We start from the raw sequence: 21,185 nt of genomic DNA, 5'->3' as shown, positions 1-21,185 counted from the left end.
AAGTTGTGTCGGGCCGCTCACCTGTGTGATGATATGACAGGAGAAAGGGGGAGGAAATGTTGCTCACCTGTACAGTAGCGGTGTACAGCCCTGTATCTGGGCGGTGGCAGGCCCTCTCCGGGTGGTGATATCCGCCCACCTCGCCCGAGCTCCTCTGCGTGTCTTTGTCTGTCTCCCGGCCGCCATGTTGACACTCATCACCGCGCACCTTCCACCCCCCACCTCAACACTCTCTCTCTCTCTCAAACACACACACAGACTGGCCGAGCGGCCCCGCGGGGTGAACTCTGGGAGTTGGAGTTCCCGACACCGCCGGCTTCTCCCCGGGGAGCGAGGCACCAGGACTACATCTCCCAGAGAGCAGCGCGGGCAGACTGGGTGGGGCATTACGGGGGGAGGCGGGGCTCAGCTCATGCCCTAACAGACTGAAGTAGGGCGGGGCGAAGGTGCCCGCCGCTGCAACATTTTCGCCCTGCCGGCCGAAGTCTCTGCGCTCCAAGTCCCAACGGCTGTCCGTGGGGCACATGCGCAGTATCGCAATCCCACGGACACAGGGACTGGACGCACAGACACTTATACTTTATATAGTAAGATAGCAGCCAATATGCATAAAAGCCACATCAAGCACAATATCCACGGTAACAAAATATATTTTCATTCACCTTGTCTGGATATGAATACACATGAACGTGTATTCATATCCAGACAAGGTGAATGAAAATATATTTTGTTATCGTGGATATTGTGCTTGACGTGGCTATTATGTAATTTAGCTGTTGTATGTAATAATATTTGTAATGAAACATGATGTTTATGTATGCAAATGTTTCTGTCCATACAGTGAGACCTGTGTTTACTTTTTTTCCATCTGTGTTTCCTGAGAATGCGGATCAGACAAACGTTTTGACGCACAGGGGCTCACTTACTTGAGATTATCAACATTAACTACATATCTCAAGTATTAGGCCCTTGTTGGCCGTGTTTTCTACATATGTGAATATATGTTTTTAGATGGCATTGTTCCTGTTCTGTGTATATTTCTTCATTTTATACTTTATTGTCTATAAATAAAATATAGATTTTTTTTAGAAATATTGTAGTCCTAATTACCTTTAAAGTCCAGCCAATTGGTCCCCTTTTTCCCTCTTCTGTTCCAAGTTAGATTTATGGATGTGGCAAGGGAGTAATTCTAGTATTTGTAAGAATGCTTTTAAAAATTTTCAATCAATATATTGTGTAACTATCCTTAGGCTTCAATTCTCACACTTGCACACTGTCACATAAATGGTAGGAAGAGCCTGGTTTATGTAGAGGAAGGCCTCTCTTACACCTATGACTAGGGGCCCCTGGTAGAGTAGACAGGTGGCGCAGGAGTGCAGAGTTGCACGAGTGCCAGTAGACATGCTAGCTTCTGGGCTGCTGGTTGAGTAGTATGCCAGGTGGCAGCAGATGTCCCGAGTGCAGGAACAGGCAATAGATTGGTTTGACAAGAATGCTTTTTCATGAATTCATGCTGATTACTACTAATAATACCATTTTCATTACTAAAGTCTTGTATGTGGTCCCTTAACATCCCCTCCAAAATCTTGCAGACTACTGATGTTAGGCTGACCGGCCTATAGTTACCCGGGATATATCTCGGCCCTTTTTTAAATATTGGTACCACGTTGGCTTTTTTCCAATCAGCTGGCACCATACCCCTCTATAGACTATCCTTAAAGATCAAGAATAATGGTCTGGCAATCACCTGGCTGAGCTCTTTAAGAACCCTCGGGTGCAAGCCATCCGGTCCCGGTGATTTATTTATCCAGTCGGTTTGTTTGTTTGTTAATTGATAAACAAACTATTACCACTTCTATTTCTGAAAGCACTCTCAGCGCCGGTTCACACTGGCGCGACGCTACTTTCAGGGGCGACCTCCGAGATCGCGGTGCGAGCAGCGCGCCGCGACCTCGGAGCGGCCGCCACAGACTTCATAACATTGAAGTCTATGGCGGTCGCCTCCTGGTCGCCCCAAAGAAGCTCCGGACCCTTTTTCTAGGTCGGAGCGACTTGTGTCGCTCCTATTAGAACGGGTCCGTAGCTTCCCTATGGGAGGCGACCTGCGGCGACCTGTGAGGCGACCAGGTCGCCTCACAGGTCGCCCTAGTGTGAAACGGGGCTTAATATACAGCATTTGTTCACAACTGCCTAAAATCTGCTTTAGTCAGACAGGCCATTTGTTGTGTGACTGAGAAGGAGCTAGAGTTAAGGGAAGGGAGTTGTTAATATTGGACCTTGTTTTGGTGCAAGGGAACAGCTATCACCTTGAGCTTTTCGCAGTTTTTTTCAGTGAAGTCTGTTACACAAATTCTATTAGGCTCTTTTTTCTCAGCTCCTCTGCACCTTGTCCTTGCCATTGCTAGGTGAGGGTTTTTTTCTGTGGGATACTCAAAAATTTGATGCTGAATGAGAAGGTATTGTAAGAAGAGGGTTTCTGTTAAATCCCGCCGGGACTTGGCAAGCACGCGAACACGCAACGTGACAGATGCTGGCGCCAAATGGACTATTTAAACTCAGCCCTTGCTCAGCTCCATTGCTGCTTTGTCTTCAGCCTTGTTGACCTGAACCTGCTACCTGTATCCTGTTTACCAGTACCAGACCCGGCTTGTCCTGACTATCCTCTGCTCTCCGCCTGCACCGACCTCGGCTAGTCCCTTGACCTCTGCTCCAGTCTGCTCCTTCTGGCTCCTGTATGACCATTTGGCTTCTGACCCGACTTGTCTCACTTCGCTCCTGCCACCAGCACCTGTTGCCTGCATACCTGCTCTGGACCTACCCGGCTATCCCTGTCTGTGGACTTCAGCCTGCTTCCAGCTACATCAGGCACTCGTGCTACTCTATACTCGGCACCTCCTGTCTGCACTATCAGGGGTCCTGAGTCAGAGGCGTAAGAGAGGCCTTCCTCATTGTTTAGGCTCACCTCCGGGTACGTGATAGTGATTTACATTTCCAGAACATTAGCTGCTATAAACTGGGGGCTGACTGATGTCCTCTGGCTGCGTTTCTGGAAAGGAAGGCAGCCATGCCTTCTTGGTGGAAATGGTAGGTGGAAGTGTGAAAGCCAGTAAGCGTTTTGCAACTAGGTCACCACCCAAGCAGCAGCAATGTGTGGGGAAAAACCTGCCAATTTTAAAAAAGTAAATGTTATTTTAAAAGAAATGTCAGTCAAAGTAGTGAATAAAAATAAAAAGATTATGTCAGGAATGCTCCCTGTGCACACTGAAGTGCTGTCATGAATCTGCCACCTAAGGGTTAACCTAGTGCAGACTAATTTCATTAATTGGCAACAGGCTGCCTTATTTAAGCACCTCAGCAGCACGGTGTCTTTGCTGTCTGATCTGCAGATTCTCCTGTGTTAATGAACCTGAAACCTGTTGTATCCAGTTTGATTCCTGTTTGACCTCCTGGCTTGTCCCTCACCTCGCTTTTTTGCTGTCCGCCCTGACCTTGGCTTGTTTGTGACCACTCTTCTGCCTTTATCCTTGTCTGTTTATCTGCCACCGGATCTGGACCTGTTCATCTCCTGGCAGGGCAACCCCGAGGACCATGACCTGGTGCTATACACGCAGCAAAATCCATCCTCACCACCAGAGGCTCTGGTGAAGACCGGTTGGCACTTAGATTCCGCACCTCGGGTTAGCCTGCGTCTACTGCCTTGGTGACTCGTCTGTGCTCCATCCCTCGGTGAGCTAGAGGCAACCCTCTGCACGTCAGGCCCACCTCCATCAGACAGTCATGTCAGGGGCTGCAAAAGGGGCCTCACCATTGGATGAGATCTGCCAGCATCTCGCAGCTTTATCTCAAGCCGTGAAGACCCTTCAGGAGGGCTACATGCATCTGGAGGAACAGATGCGTTCTGCATCTGGGAACCCCCCTGTGACGACAGCTTCTTCTTCCTCGGTACCAGCAGAGCCTACTCCAGGTCCCACGGTAGTGATGTTGCCACCTGAACACCAGGTCCCTAGACCCGAAAAGTTCTCAGGGGACCGAGGCAAGTTCAGGGCGTTTTGCAACGCATGGGAGTTCTATTTCTCTCTGCAACCCCGAACTTTTTCCTTGGAGGCTACCAAAGTGGGCTTTGTCATCTCCCTGCTCCTGGATGAACCACAGTCTTGGGCTCATCGGCTTATTGAAGAGCGCAGTCCTCATCTAGAGTCCTTATTGTCTTTCTTCGGTGCCATTGCCCAGCTGTATGACGACCCTCAACAAACCTCTGATGAGGCTGCTCTGCACGTAAGAGCAGGGTCGAAGAGCTGTGGAAGACTATGTAACAGACTTTAGGTGTTGGAGTTCCGACACCCAGTGGAATGATGCTGCATTATGGCATCAGTTCCGTTTAGGTCTGTCTGAAGGGCTGAAGGATGAGCTAGCCCAGGTTGGGGTTCCAGACACCCTAGAGACTCGAATAAATCTGGCTATCCAGATAGACCGACGGCTCAGGGAACGCTGTGCAGAACGTTCCACCCAGCAGCCTCCTCCGGCCTGGGTGATGCCGTGGTTCGCAGCCCTGGTACACGTCCCTTCCTTTAATCCGGTTCCTACCAGCTCTGCTCCTGCTAACCTTGCTACAGATGTCCCGGAACCTATGCACCCACACGGAAGAAAAATATATTTAAAATATATTTTTTAAAAAATACATTTTTCCCCCCAAATATATTGGAAATATATTTGAAATGCTACAATTTTGGCCATATTCAATATATTTCTAAAAATGTTTCCCTAAATATATTGGAAATATATTTGAAATGCTACAATTTTGGCCATATTCAATATATTTCTAAAAATTGTTCCCTAAATATATTGGAAATATATTTTTCTTCCATATGGGCAGCTTGGGGTTATGAGACCTGCCCGGTCTACTGAAGAAAGGCACTACCAGCGACAGAACAATCTCTACCTGTACTGTGGAGAAGCCGGTCACTACGTGCGCTCCTGCCCTGCGAAGATATATAAGTGCCTTTCCATCTCCCCATCCAGTGGTCCAGCATCCGCTTCCAGTGCTTCTCACCTAGCCTTGCCTGTCTCGTTTCAGCTTCCAGGAGGTACCATACCAGTAACCGCGATTATTGACTCCGGAGCATGTAGTTGCTTTATTGACCTGTCATTCGCTGTTCAATGGGGTATTCCACTTTAACCCAAGGACTTATCTTCCTGGCTGATGGTTCCCACATCAGTTCCGGACCTGTGACCCAGGAGACTCCTCCTCTCCTCATGATCTCCTCTTCTGATCATAAGGAACTAATAAGCTAAGATGCTATTATTTCCAGTCATCTTGGGGTTACCTTGGTTGAAGGCACACAACCCCCAAATGGACTGGACCTCTGGAGTCATCAACTTCCCATCTACCTACTGCTTGAATTCCTGCCTGACTCAGCTCCTCTAGAGCCTTTCTGTGCCTAGAATCTGATCCGGATTTATGCTCTGTTGTGCCTGAGGCTTATCATAATTTTCTGGACATTTTCAGCAAACGCGGGGCTGAGACCCTTCCCCCTCATCATCCTTATGACTGCCCTATAGAGCTGCTTCCAGGGGCCGAGATTCCATTTGGTTGTATCTACCCATTATCCAAACGGGAATTGGAGGTTCTTAAGGAATACGTGGACGAGAGATTAAAGAAGGGTTTCATCCGCCCATCTACTTCACCAGCAGAAGCAGGAATCTTCTTTGTAGAAAAAAGGATCACTCTCTCGATCCTTGTGTGGATTACCGAGAGTTGAATAAAGTCACGGTTAAAAACCGCTATCCTCTCCCCTTGGTTCCAAAACTCTTTCAGAGATTAAGGTCTGCTGTCTTGTTTACCAAATTAGACTTACATGGGGCCTACAATTTGGTTCGTATCCACGAAGGGGACAAGTGGAAAATGGAGTTTCGTACCAGGTTTGGGCATTTCGAGTACCTGGTGATGCACTTCGGCCTCTGCAATGCCCCGGCTACATTCCAGCATTTTGTAAACGACATCTTCAGAGACTGGCTTGACACCTTCGTAATTGTCTATTTAGACAATATTTTAATCTTTTCTGCTTCTCTGGACCAGCATCTGGAGCACGTCAGGAACGTTCTCGACCGCCTCCGCCAACATGGACTCTATGCTAAGGCCAAGAAATGTGAATTTGAACAGCAAAGCATCCAGTTCTTGGGCCTGATCATATCCATCAAAGGAGTTTGGATGGATCCTCAAAAAGTTTTAGCTATCCTGGATTGGCCGGCTCCATCTGACAAAAAGGGGGTGCAGCGCTTTGTGGGATTTGCAAATTTCTACAGGAGAATTATTAAGGGTTCTCTACCATCATCTCCCCTATCACACAGCTTACCAAGCAGAAAATTCACTTCCATTGGTCCCCTGAAGCCCAGACCACCGTCTCAGTCCTGAAAAAGCTGTTTACTACTGCTCCTATCCGGAGACACCCTGATCCCACCTTACCTTACCTCCTTGAGGTAGATGCCTCAGAAGTGGCTGTAGGGGCTGTTATCTCCCAAAGACAGGGAGTTAAAGACTTGGTACACCCTGTAGCCTTCTTTTCCCACAAACTCTCTTCAGCGGAGAGAAACTATGATGTGGGCGATTGTGAACGTTTGGCCATCAAGGCGGCATTCGAGGAGTGGCAATATTTACTCGAAGGGGCAGCACATCCCATCCTTATCTTTTCTGACCACAAGGACCTCGAATACTTGAGATCTGCCAAACAGCTGAGACCATGCCAGGCACGGTGGGCTCTGTTCTTTTCGAGGTTCGGCTTTCATATTACTTACCGACCTGGTTCCAAGAACGTTAAACCGGATGCACTCTCTCACATGTTCGATGACCCTAAGGAAATTCCTGTACCTGACACCATCCTGTCTGAAGGTAACTTTCTTCTTCCATTAACTAATCTGATGGCTCATATTAAACAGGCTTCTGTGAGTATTCCCTGTCTTCCCTAAATTTCCCTGGTACCTAAAGACGGTTTGCTAAGGTTTGGGGACAAGATCTTCGTTCCAGAAGATGTCCGAATGTTGGTCCTGGGTTCTTGTCATGACTATCCCTTGGCAGGTCACTTTGGGGTCAGTAAGACCCTTGACTTGCTGCAGAGTACATTCTGGTGGCCCAACCTGGAAAAAAGTTGTAGGGACTACGTGTCTTCCTGTGCTTTGTGTTCCCGAAGCAAGCCTGCGAAAAGTAAGACCTTAGACCACTTCCAGTTCCTGACAGACCATGGAGGATGATCACCATGGATTTTATTGTGGAACTTCCTCCCTCTGAGGGATGCTCTGCCATTTTTGTTGTTGTGGACCGATTGTCTAAAATGACCCATTTTTTGCCCCTCAGGGGTACTCCCTCTGCCAAGGAAACCGCAGAAGTCTTCATACTGTATAATAATAATAATAATAATAAAAGAGATTGTCGGGCTTCATGGGGTACCTGCAAATAATGTCTCTAACAGAGGGGTGCAGTTCACCTCCCGCTTCTGGAAAGCATTATGCAGTCTGTTGAAGATTGAATTATCCTTGTCTTCTGCTTACCACCCACAGACTAATGGGCAGACCGAGAGGACCAAACAGACCTTGGAACAGTACATTCTGTGTTTTACCACCTTTGTTCAAGATGATTGGGTGGCCTTACTGCCATTTGCCGAGTTTGCCTATAATAATGCTAAACATTCTGTTACTGGACAATCTCCATTCTTCTCAAACTAGGGCTTCCACCCATCCTTCTTGCCCGATATCCCCTCTGACTCTGGAGTCCCCACAGTAAAGGATACTATTGATTTCTTTGCTCCCAACAGCAAATTACTGCAAGATATATGGTGAACAAAAAATCAAAATAAATCAATCTTCATCTGTGTTCACAAACAAAAAGTGCTGCATGCTCCACTCCAGTGCTCCCAGTGATTAGTGCAGGTAAGCAGCTCACCTTAGGATTAGACTCCTGAGAGTCAAACACGTTTTTTGGGATGTAAGGAAACCAGCCTGATGTCCCTTCTTTCACCACCTCCAGCTAACACTCTATGTAGACCAGGAATCCGGTGTGTACAAAAGAAGAGAAAATCTAATGCTCTCTGTTTTATAAAGGCTATTTATTCCCTTTTAGATGTGGGAACACTAGCTGCCTCCACACACCTATACTGCATCTGTGCAGCAGTAAGATATCAGTGTTTGGAAAGGTTTGTTTTATGAGCCATCAGTGTGCACAGGGAGGAGTGTGACAACTGGTTCAATGCAAATAGATTTGTGCTTTAAGAGAAAGAAAGAAAATAGTCTCTTTATCACTATGAGACTGATGGCTCATAAAACTAACATTTCCAAACACTGATATCTTACTGCTGCACAGATGCAGTATATGTGTGTGGAGGCAGCTAGTGTTCCCACAATCAGGTTATTACATAGTGCTAAGTGCAATATTTTCTATCTAAAAGGGAATAAATAGCCTTTATAAAACAGAGAGCATTAGATTTTCTCTTCTTTTGTACACACCGGATTCCTGGTCTACATGGAGTGTTAGCTGGAGGCGGTGAAAGAAGGGACATCAGGCTGGTTTCCTTACATTCCAAAAAAAGTGTTTGAATCTTAGGAGTCTAATCCTAAGGTGAGCTGCTTACCTGCACTAATCACTGGGAGTGGAGCATGCAGCACTTTTTGTTTGTGAACACAGATGAAGATTGATTTATTTTGATTTTGATTTTTTGTTCACCATATATCTGGACTATTAATAACACTGTAATCACAATATCACCATAATCACTATTAATAGATTTAATATTGAGTTGATATTTGATTGAAAGTTATTTAGACACGTTTATAGATTTTTTCACTTGGCGCAGCAATATTGTTTATTAATTAGTCACTGGTGTTTTGTGTTTAGCACTGATTGTTTGCAGCCTGGTGTGTACCATTGTATACGTTTTTTTGGATTTTCTTGTTTTTTTTAATTTTATGGTTTGCGCTGATTATTATTATTTTATCAAATTACTGCAAGAAGCCATACTTAAGGCACAAACGGCATCTAAGAAGATCTTTGATAGAAGAAGAAGGAGAGAATTGATTCTTCAACCAGGTGACCAGGTTTGGTTGTCTACAACTAACCTCCATTTAGCCTGTCCATCTAAGAAATTGGCTCCCAGGTTTATTGGACCCTTTCCGGTCAAGAGGAAACTTAATCAAGTTTCCCATTAATTATCTTTACCCAATTCACTCCGCATTCACCCAGTATTTCACGTCTCTTTGTTAAAGCCTGCAGTTCCCAATACCTTCCCTGGTAGGAGTTCAGAGCCACCCGAACCTGTAATTGTTGATGGAGATGTGGAATATGAAGTAGAAGCTATTGTGGACTGCCGGAAGAGAGGAAACCTGTTACAGTACCTTGTCAAATGGAAGGGTTATGTTCCAGAAGAAAACTCTTGGGAGCCTGAACGAAATGTCCACGCTATGGAACTTATCCAGGCTTTCTTTCGCAGTCACCCACAAAAGAGAAACCTATTGGGTATGCGGAGGTTGCCCTTAAGAGGGGGGGCAATCTCAGGAACGCTCCCTGTGCACACTGAAGTGCTGTCATGAATCTGCCACCTAAGGGTTAACCTAGTGCAGATTAATTTCATTAACTGGCAACAGGCTGCCTTATTTAAGCACCTCAGCAGCACAGTGTCTTTGCTGTCTAATCTGCAGCTTCTCCTGTGTTCCTGAACCTGAAATCAGTTTGGTTCCTGTTTGACCTCCTGGCTTGTCCCTCACCTCGCTTGTCTGCTGCCCGCCCTGACCTCGGCTTGTTTGTGACCCCTCTTCTGCCTTATCCTTGTCTGTTTATCTGCCACCGGATCCGGACCTGTTCACCTCCTGGCAGGGCAACCCCGAGGACCGTGACCTAGTGCTATAAACGAAGCAAAATCCATCATCACCATCAGAGGCTCTGGTGAAGACCGGTTGGCACTTAGATTCCGCACCTCGGGTTAGCATGCGTCTACTGCCTTGGTGACTCGTCTGTGCTCCATCCCTCGGTGAGCTAGAGGCTACTCTCTGCATGTCAGGCTCGCCTCCAGAGTCCTGACAGATTAGTTGAGGTCAATCACCTAAGTACCCTAATGTAGAGCCAGGCCAAAAGTTGCTGCTGGTTTATACGGGTCCTCTGTCCTTCCTGTTAGCTAATGCTAGGGTTATCTTGAAAAAAAAGCACCAAATAGTCGATAGGAGTGTTATGCCTCAAGAAGTTGATAACCACGCTAGAACAAGCAAAGTAATAATAGTGATAATCAAGTCCAGCACACAAAAAGGCTAACAGTGCGAGCTAGGCATTAAAGGCATAGGACATTCAGGTCATCCCAGGATGCAATAACAGGCAGCAGTTGACTTTAAATTAGCAATAATAGGGCTATACTGCCGGTATGCACTAATAGTGACTTTGCTAGGCCTAGAATGACTGGGCAAACATAGTCTGAATTAAACAACAAACAGTGTAGGAAAAGGAGGGAAAATTGTAAAACTGATAAGCTCAGTCTCTAAGGTTAGTCTTTTGCCAGCTAATGTTGGGGCCCTTTAGATGAGCATTGGTGCACTTAGGGTAGTCCTTAGATGTGCATGCAGTTAAGTAGCGAGAGTGCAATGTTGTCTGTGAAAGAGAAAGCAAATCGGGCCAGAGGTGGTGATGATGCACTACAACCACAGTCCATAATGGCTTCATGGTTTTAATGGTTCAAAAAATTAATAATGGAAGTAATGGTGCAGCTAAGACAATGAAAGTAACGGGATACAGGTTGGAGGGGTGCTGAATAAGCACTGTAAAGGTCCTGCTATCAGTAACTTGACTACTGCTGACAGGACAAAGTGGGCCAAAGGCCCTCTCATCAGCTCGCTGAGATGGCAATAGGTTTTTGGCAAAGGGGCCTCTTTGATACAGTTCTGATTTGGCTGAAATCCACACAGCAGGAGGAAGTAAGCAAACTCTCTGGTCTCACTGCAGCAATTCTGTCAGGTCAGTTAGGCTGATGACTGCGATTAGTCACTTGCCAATGTCACTCCTCACCCCTGGCTCTGTCTCCTGCTTCCACAGACAGGTCTTGATTGGTGCCAAGAGAGCAGGCTTTTTCTGGGCAAAAGAATATATCAGCCCCTCCAGGCTCATCCTGCGCCCCACAGTCTGATGTGACCTGTAGTTCAGAAAGTCAGCTGTTCCATTACTTAGCTGACACCTAAAACTTCCCTTTCCAAGATTCCAGATTTAATGCGTAGAAGTCTATGGGTTACATTGACTTGGCTCTCCCTCTGCTAGCTGGAGGAGAATTTTGCAGCTCAACATTACCATCTCAGACGAGGTAAATAAATATAGAGAAATGTCATGGTCTCCATATTGTCGTATCACAGTACCTGGCTACAGCAGCAAAAAACTGGAGTTCCAAGGAGTGGGTGGGGTATATGAGAATGCACTGGGGGAGTTTCCAGCAAAGCTTTTGCCAGTTTCCAATCACCTAAAGATAGCGGCATTTAACCCATGATTTTTTAATACAAGTCCTGTGTCCTGTATTCTATGATTAAGATAGTTACATAGTTAGTCAGGTTGAAAAAAGACACAAGTCCATTTGGTTCAACCATAAAAAAAAAAAAAACTCAGTATTGAAAACCCTACCATACAATCCCATATACACAATCCTATACCCGCTGTTGATCCAGAGGAAGGTGAAAATAAACCCCAGCAAAGCATGGTCTAATTTGCTACAGCAGGGGAAAAAAATTCCTTCCTGATCCCCCGAGAGGCAATCGGATATTCCCTGGATCAACTTTACCTAAAAAAAATGTTAGTACCCATTTATATTATGTACACCTGGGAAAGAATCCAGGCCTTTTTTAAAGCAATCTAGTGAGCTAGCCAGAACCACCTCTGGAGGGAGTCTATTCCACATTTTCACAGCTCTTATGGTGAAGAAACCTTTCCGTATTTGGAGACGAAATCTGCTTTCCTCTAGACGTAAAGAGTGCCCCCTTGTTCTCTGTGTTGACCTTAAAGTGAACAACTCAAACCCAAGTTCACTATATGGACCCCTTATGTATTTATACATGTTGATCATATCCCCCCTTAATCTCCTCTTCTCAAGAGAGAATAAATTCAGTTCCTCTAATCTTTTCTCATAGGTGAGGTCCTCCATGCCTCTTATCAGTTTGGTTGCCCTTCTCTGCACTTTCTCCAGTTCCCTGATATCCTTTTTAAGAACTGGTGCCCAAAACTGAACTGCATATTCCAGATGAGGTCTTACTAATGATTTGTACTGGGGCAAAATTATATCTCTCTCTCTGGAGTCCATGCCACTGTTAATACAAGAAAGGACTTTGCTTGCTTTGGAAACAGCAGCTTGGCATTGCATGCTATTATTAAGCTTATGATCTACCAGAACACCCAGATCCTTCTCCGCTATGGATTCCCCCAGTTCTACTCCACCTAGTATGTATGATGCATGCATATTCTTAGCCCCCAAGTGCATAACTTTACATTTATCAACATTAAACCTCATTAGCCACATAGTTGCCCAATGAGGTCAGATTGTAAGTTGGAAACATCCTGTAAAGAAGTTATTCCACTGCAAAGCTTGGTGTCATCTGCAAAGACTGAAATGGTACTTTTAAGCCCAGACCCTATATCATTTATAAAGATATTAAAAAGTAAGGGTCCCAACACTGAACTTTGGGGTACACCACTGTTAACTTTAGACCATTCAGAGTAAGAATCATTAACCACTACTATTTGAATTCTATCTTTTAGCCAATTTTCTATCCAATTACAAACCGATCTTTTCAAGCCTGTAGACTTTACCTTACACATTAGCCGTGTGTGGGGAACTGTGTCAAACGCTTTTGCAAAATCCAAGTATACTACATCCACAGCCACCCCTCTGTCCAAGGTTTTACTTACCACCTCATAAAAAGAAATCAGGTTTGTTTGACAACTTCTGTCTCTCATGAATCCATGCTGTCTGTTGCTTAAGATATTTTTTTCCAGCAAGAACTCATCTATGTGGTCTTTTATTAAACTCTCCAATATCTTCCCGACTATAGAAGTTAAACGAACAGGTCTATAGTTATTTGGCAAAGACTTTGATCCCTTTTTAAATATAGGCACCACATTGGCCTTACGCCAATCCAGTGGTACTATTCCAGTCCTTAACGAGTCCCTAAAAGATAGTTCAACTTTAGTCCATCTAACCAGAGAACCTTCTTCCATGTGTTTGGGCAGTCTCCCACATATTGTTTGGCAAACTCTAAACTTGTATTCATTTTTTTTTTTTTCTTTAAACAATTTTTTTTTTCTTCTTTAAACAATTTTTTTTTTCCTGGTCACTCTACCATAAAGCTCAGCTCTGGGGAGTGTGCTCAAAGTGGTGTGATGGACAGATCCTGCCATCCCCACTGTGGATGTTTGCAGCTCCTTCAGTGTCATTTTTTTTTCTCATCTCTGATTAATGCCCTTCTTGCATGATTGGTGAGTTTTGGCCGGCAGCCTTCTCTTCTCAGAATGATCGTGATGCCATAATCTGCAGCCAGGTGTGTATGTGTACACTCCACAAGCCGATTGTTGGTTTACTTATGAAAGAGATGCAATTGCTTTCTGGCACTTCGGAGTCCCTCTTCTCTTCGCTGTCCCATCTGTGGGCCCAAGACCTGCATGGCAGGTGTCTCTGGGTGGATGGGTGGGGCAGTATAACTATACCTATAACCATTTTCTGATCTTCCCTAGCTGCAAAGAATCTGGAAGCGATGTGTATAACCTCCCTTCTGGCCTCTGATGTTACTTTCCCTGGCCGTTACTGACAGGGAAGAAGCTAGTGGAGCATGATGTGCTCTCTATTAGTATCTGGGTGCCAGGAAACCAGATCACATGAAGATAAAGTAAAATAAAGGGATTTATTTATGCAACAATAATAATCGCACAGCAAGAGAGGAGCAAAATCAAGAACAGCTGGGGTCAAGTTCGGAAACGGGAAGTCATCCAAGCCGGGATCGAGTCCAGGAACAGGTAGTCATCCAAGCGGAGATAGAGTCTAGAAGCGGGTAGTCTGCTGAAGCTGGGTCGTCATCTTATGCAGGGTCATCTGCCGATGCGGAATCCAGAGCCAGGAAGGTCGTCAGCCAAGCCAAATCATGCACAGAGAAACCAAAGCGTCTGCTAGCAGTGATGCACCTTGGAGCACAAATGCAAGGGCAAGGTCTGAAAGCCATCATGTGATATATATAGTCAGGTGTGCAACATCATCACGCCCAGGCAGCAGACAAGTGATGATGCAAACAGAGTTTATAAGAGACAGCAGTCTGCACATGTCCAAGATGGCTGCCAACAGAAAGGCAAGGTAAGACCATGACAATTAGCTTCAGCGACAGGTCTAAAAGACCTCTGATGTCTCATTAAAGAGAAGAGTTGTATCACATAGTGGGATTTTTCTCAAAGTCAGAATATAAAGGTACACCCAATCACTTGGAATCCCCCCTCCCCCCAATAAAAATGTTGAATCCATCCCACACCCACATCTGGGAACGTAAACACACCTGTTGGGATCACCTACCTAAAAAAAACGTATTTTGCACTACACATGTTACATATTGCCAGGCACACCGAAGTGGGAGCAATAATTCTAGGGCCAATATGCACAGTTAAAGCATTTGTTACCAGGAGAGCACACCGTGGTAAGTTCTCTAGCTATGTTGGGAACTCAGTGTGCTCTCCTCCAATGATTAGACTTGTATTTACACGCCCCTGCTGCACATCCATTTACTGAGAAGCTCAATGTGCTGCTGCTTCTCCTCCCTTATAGAGTTGAGAACAGAGAGAATGTGACCCCTTAAAAAAAAGGAAATTAGGGTATTAATAATGTGATTTTATATCTATACAAAAACCCTTTTGCCTTTTATTTCTATTCTAAAAGGAATGTATTGTTTTACAAGGTGATCGTTTATAATCACTTTAACTCTAAAGTGATGTGGCTTTTAAAGCATCACCTATGAAACATAGGGTACTGAATTTCGTTGTCATCTTGTGGGCATGTGCAATTATATAGCTTGACATGTTGGGTATCCATTTACTTAGAGCAATTTCATCTTTTATATAATACTAATAAATTTAATTTATGTGTCCTAAACCTATATTGTATTTTTTTAGTGGAAATTTGTGCTTTATAAATCGTTGTGCAAATATCAATGATATAAAAATTGGAACTACCACCATTTTATTCTCAAGGGTCTCTGCTTTTAGAAAATATATGTTTGGGGATTTTAATTAATCTCCAGGCCTAAAATAATTTTTAAACATTTGCACAAAAAAAAGCAAAAATGGCTTTGGTAGTGAAAAGGTTAAAGACTCTGCAAGTACACAGCATTTTGGTGCACTGAGTGGTGTCAGCCCTACCTACTTTTGTTAAACTACTCAACCCATCCCTCTTATCCTGTTCTCCACAACATAAAAATGTGATAATAGTTGGAAACGTTAATTACATTCCTTGAGATAAGACAGGAAGTGTGCGCAACACACAGGTCAGCTATGCATGTCTGAAAAGTTTGACAGTTATTTTTTTGGGCTCTTTTATAACAATGCTTTCAATTATATAAGGGCTTAAGAAGCATATAAGAGAAGATAATTGTTTATTTTTACCTATTCTACACTTTAACTGACCTAATGCAGCTCTTTACAATTTTACTGAATCCACTATCCTATTTCATTTGTGTGTGGCATGCCGGTTAGCTGTTTGAATAGAACGTTTTTTAACAGTTTGGAAGACTGGAGCTGTTTAGCTAGCATGAGTTATTTATATATAAAGTTTGCATAAAAGTAATTCCTTACTTTTGCATTTTTCTTTTTTTTTTTTTTACAGATGTATGCTAGGTTGCTGCCTTATACCTTGCTGTGTAAACAGCTGCAAAGATGTGAACCACTACTGCCCCAACTGCAAACGCCTTATTCACAAATACAAACGTTTGTAGGAATTATGCCTTATTCTGCAATTGATTAGTAGAAATACATTAACATAATTACACTGACTTTACTTGTATAACTAGTGTAATAAGCACGTAGATAATGCATTTACAATTGACCTAATTATTTCTATTTACTTAATTATTTTATAGTAAAATCTGGTTTTAAGTGAAGTTGCTATCTGTCCGAATGATGATAGTACACAGTACACAATGAGTCCAAATGTTGATAGTACACAGTGATAAACACATTCTGTAAATCCAGCTATTTAAAGGGTAACTCCACTTTTGTAGGGAAAAATAATTAGCAAATAAAGAAAAAGAATTTAGCGTATACAATTGTGTCAAAAATCATATTGTAATTTAACGTTATTAAAAATTGGATTTCCCTTTCAATCCGCAGCTGTTGTAATTTTCTGCAAATGCAATGCAATATGGCTACCTGGAGGTGTTCTGCACACAGAATGTGTACTGACCACACCCCAGAAACATAATTTCCTGCTTCTGTGATTGGCTCAATAATTTTCCCAGAAGTCTGCCTTATGTACCATACACACTATAAGATTTTCTGAAGACTTTTTCCTTTAGACTTACCAAAACCATATAATATGCGGTCAAACCTAAACACTTTCAATTTGTATGCAATCTGGCAGGCCCTTGCACTACATAAATGTAATTTATGTAGTGCTCTGCAACAAAAATTTAATTTCTGGTGAGATACTTCCAATAGGAACACGTCTAAAGGAATGCAGGCCAAGCAGCTTTTCTCATTAGTGCTCTGCAACTGCCACAGCTGGTTGATAATTATGAAACCACTCCCATTAGACCCACTCAGCACAGGAGAACAGAAGAACAAACATGGATTTCATCAGAATAACAAAAGGTAGGAATCTGCAACAAAGTTTGTTAAAATGTGTGTAATGTAAATAGATCACCTAGAGGGGATTGTGTTTTTTGTAACAAAAGTGGAGTTATGCTTTAAGAATAGAGAAACAACAGCATAGGTGCACTTTACCCACGCACCACACCTACTATGGCCTAAAACTTCACTTTTATTTATAACTGTCTAAAACTCATAATGTAGAAAATGAAAGAATGTCATAAGGATGCTAGGTGTATACCTTTATAGGGCAATGGGGAATTAGTGCAGAAATACAAAATAATGGATATACAACTGCCTTCATTATAGGGAGATAACAACCGTCCTAGACAGAAAGATAGACCAACGACGGCAAAAGACATGCTTGCTGTCTGGTTATCATCTCTCTATAATGAAGGCAATTATATAACTGTTCCATTATTTTGTATTTTGTAGTAATTCTGCATCACCATATGATTATACACCTGGCATCCTTATGACCTCCTTTATACATTATGAATTTTAGACAGTTTTAAATGAAAGTGAAGTTTTAGATCAAAGTGGCTTTTGTGCATGGGTATAGCGCGTCCCAGCTGTTGTTTCTCAATTAAAATTACCCACGTAAAGACCAATCATACAACATAAGTATACATCATTTTGTTTTTTGTTTGGTTTAAATTTCAGCTATTTAGGAACCCAGAGGGTCTTCAGTGGCAGCTCCTCCCAGTATTTGGACTAAGGCTCCATTCACAACAATGTGTGTTTTTCATGCTTTTTGCAGAAATGCAGGCATTTTTTTTAACATGGGTTCCTAAGGAACACGTTCACATCAATGCATTTCTGTGCCACTGTATTTATGGAAAAGGTCATAGACTTTTTATAAATGCAAAACGGTGTTTTTTTTTTTTTTTTGCTTTTTTAGTTCAATAGACTTCAATGGAGAAGTTGCAGAAAAGCATGTAGTGTGTTCTTACCGCAAGTTTGCCACAATTTGCATTTTTAAATCTGTCCAAAAACAAATTTTCCTAAAAAAAGAAAGTCTAAAAAATGAAAAACGCATATCGTGGAAAAACGCTGTAAAAACCATGGAAAGCACTACAGAAAGCTCAAAAGCAACATGCATGAAACAAGCCTTAGTGTAAAAAAATATCTGATTAGCAAAAAAGGCTCCACTGATGATCTGCTTTTGCCAGCACTGTACCCAAATATGAAAGCACATGAATCAAAATGTTAGCAAATGGATACCACCAAAAAAAATAACCCAAAATAATATCTCCTGCTCCTAACGATAGCTGCTATACCAAATAGGTGTATGTTGTACCCCTTGTAGGGCCCTGAAACAATAGTGCACATTTTTTTTTATCCTACTAAAACGCAGGGGTACTCATTTTTTTTTTAATCCTACCTAAACTACACTAACCCTGATCATTGACCCTAATCTTGGCCCGAACTCTAATCCTGACACCGTCCTTGATCAAACCCTGATTTAGCTATTTTTCTTAATGTTTTAGTCTTTTTTACACACACCTCTTTGTTTATAATTTCTCTTCTGCAAGGAGAAGATACAATGTATCTTTCTCTCCATTCAGAGGAGAAATTACACACAGAGATGGCCTGTACAATGACTGATCACTGTGATAGCTAATCAGAGGCTATCACAGTGATCAGGTAATTGGGAGTTGGGCCTCCCAGTTCCTGATCGTTAGAACAAACCTGGGGCTCTAGGTGAGAGCCCTCTGTGCCCAGAGTACGTTATGCAGACATGTATGTGTATCTGAGGCCTTACAGAAGAAGACTCACTTCAGAGAGGCCTCATATATGTGTACAGTCAGCAGCAAAAGGTTCAATGTCTATTAATCAAAAGTGTATTTAAAGCACTATTAAGCCTGGAAGCAAATATTTATTATATTGCAGTTTACCTATTCTTATTTGTAACTGCATTAGTTTTCTGTTTTAGGTTTACTGCCCTGTATTTTTTACCTGGCGATCCAGCCAGGATCGTAGAAGTTTTGTAGAAGTTTTCTTTCTTTAGACAAATAATTTACCACTGATAGCTTACAATTATCAGCTTTTATTTATTCATGTAAAACCTTTATCCCAATAGAAAAAAAACTGTTGCACCAGCTGCTTGTGTAAAACTAGTGTGAGTCTGACTTCAATTTCCTAATCTATCTAAACCTGCTAGTACTGTATATCTATAACTCTCCCCCTCCCACCCCCAACTGACAAATCGTCTATCCAAAGGTGCTCCTTCTTCTGGAGCCGGTGCACTCTAATACAGGAGGCGTGCGCCACCACATCTAAGGATCGGTAAGCTACAATAGATTACATTTTTGGTTTTGGGTTTAATACCACTTTAATGTTTATTTAAAAGTAGACCACTCCAGCTTTAGATGGATGACATTTTCTAAATCAATCTGCTTGCTAGATTCTGGGGAAGCGAAGCTGCGCCTGTTTAGCTTCACTGAAAGTGATGTTAAAGCTTTGGAACTTGCATCTTGATTGTAAAACAGAGAATGGCATCTTCCATAAGGAGGTGTTCAGCATCATCTTAACTGGTAACATAACGTATCTCTAATACAGATTTTAAAAATAGCCTTTCCCAAGTTAAAAAAATAAATAAAAATAAATGTATTTTTTTTAATCAGATGCTTTTTATGAAATGTTTTGCAAAAGTAAAAAAATTCAAACAATAGCCAACACACCACACCCATTCCCTTACCTTCAATTAGAACAGTACCTTCAAAGAAACCATAAATGTTTCCTTTTTTGTAGCACATCAATTAATAATAACTGTAACATATAAAGATGTATTCAAGTTGTTGTGTGGAAAACTAATAATATCAATGTCGAACCTTTGTACAATTACCAATTCTCAATATATGAATTAACAATTTTCTAAGTTAATATTAATGGGTTAATAAAATATCTTTACCCGATACCCTCTTGTGTCTATCTGCCTCATTCTTTCTTATCCACCACTGCTAAACTAAAAATGTCAGGTGTATTAGCAGAAACTTCAAACCAAGAAGCCTATGTAGTATCATGTGTGATATGTGCAAGACCCAAGGTAACCAGCCATTTTCCCATTAAAGTATACTTGTAAACTTACCTTGGCACCACCTATGCGAATATAATAATTTTTGAATAAGCATAATAATGGATTGCTCCCATAAATCTAAAGTGTAGTGCATCTATAAAATATTCACAGTGCTTCACTTTTTCCACATTTTGTTATATTACAGCCTTATCCAAAATTGATTAATTCATTATTTTCCCCAAAATTCTACAAACAATACCCCATAATAGCAATGTGAAAGAAGTTTGTTTGAAATCTTTGCAAATTTATAATAAATAAAAAAAACAAAATAAAATCACATGTACAAAAGTATTCACAGCCTTTGCTCAATACTTTGTTGAAGCACCTTTGGCACCAATTACAGCTTCAAGTCTTATGAGTAGGATGCTACAAGCTTGGCAAACCTATTTTTGGGCAGTTTCTCCCATTCTTCTTTGCAGGACCTCTCAAGCTCTATCAGGTTAGAAGGAGAGCGTTAGTTCACAGCCATTTTCAGATCTCTCCAGAGATGTTTACTCAGGTTCAAGTCTGGGACACTCAAGGACATTCACAGAGTTGTCCTGTAGCCACTCCTTTGTTATCTTGGTTGTGTGCTTTTGGTTGTTGTCTTTTTGGAAGATGAACCTTCGCTCCAGTCTGAGGTCCAGAGCATTCTGGAGCAGGTTTTTTTTATCAAGGATGTCTCTGTACATTGCTGCATTCATCTTTCCCTTGATCCTGACTAGTCTCCCAGTTCCTGCTGCTGAAAAAAAATCCCCACAGCATGATGCTGCCACCACCATGCTTCACTGTAGGGATGGTATTGGACAGGTGATAAGCGGTGCCTGGTTTCCTCCAGACATGACGCTTGCCATTCAGGCCAAAGAGTTCAATCTTTGTTTCATCAGACCAGAGAATTTTGTTTCTCATGATCTGAGAGTCCTTTGGGTGCCTTTTGGCAAACTCCAGGTGGGCTGTCATAAACCTTTTACTGAGGAATGGCTTCCTTCTGGCCACTCTACCATACAGGCCTGCTTGGTGGAGTGCTGCATAGATAGTTGATCTTCTGGAACTTTCTCTCTCCCCAGAGAAACGCTGAAGCTCTGTCAGAGTGATTATCGTGTTCTTGGTCACCTCCCTGACTAAGGCCCTTTTCCCCTGATCGCTCAGCTTGGCTGGGTGGCCAGCTGTAGGAATAGTCCAGGTAGTTAGGCCACTGTGCCTATTGGGGCCTTCAATGCTGCAGACATTTTTCTGTACCCTTCCCCAGATCTGTGCCTCTAAACAATCCTGTCTCGGAGGTCTACAGAC

The 21,185-nt window shown here is 42.7% G+C and overlaps 1 protein-coding gene across 1 annotated transcript in view; it reads left to right on the top strand.

The window, feature by feature from the left end:
• Positions 1-15,966, top strand: part of LOC309557993 (uncharacterized protein) — a gene marked incomplete at both ends in the record, with an annotated part of 120,458 nt that extends 104,492 nt beyond the window's left edge. The window contains one exon of the mRNA XM_082260901.1: positions 15,858-15,966. Coding sequence (XP_082117027.1) covers positions 15,858-15,966 — 109 coding nt within the window. The remainder of the gene's footprint in view (positions 1-15,857) is intronic.
• Between the last annotated feature and the right edge of the window lie 5,219 nt (positions 15,967-21,185).

Source organism: Pelophylax lessonae (assembly GCF_965119305.1).
Source record: "Pelophylax lessonae genome assembly, chromosome: 6".
Classification (NCBI taxonomy): domain Eukaryota; kingdom Metazoa; phylum Chordata; class Amphibia; order Anura; family Ranidae; genus Pelophylax; species Pelophylax lessonae.
This window is presented reverse-complemented; position numbering and strand designations above follow the sequence as displayed.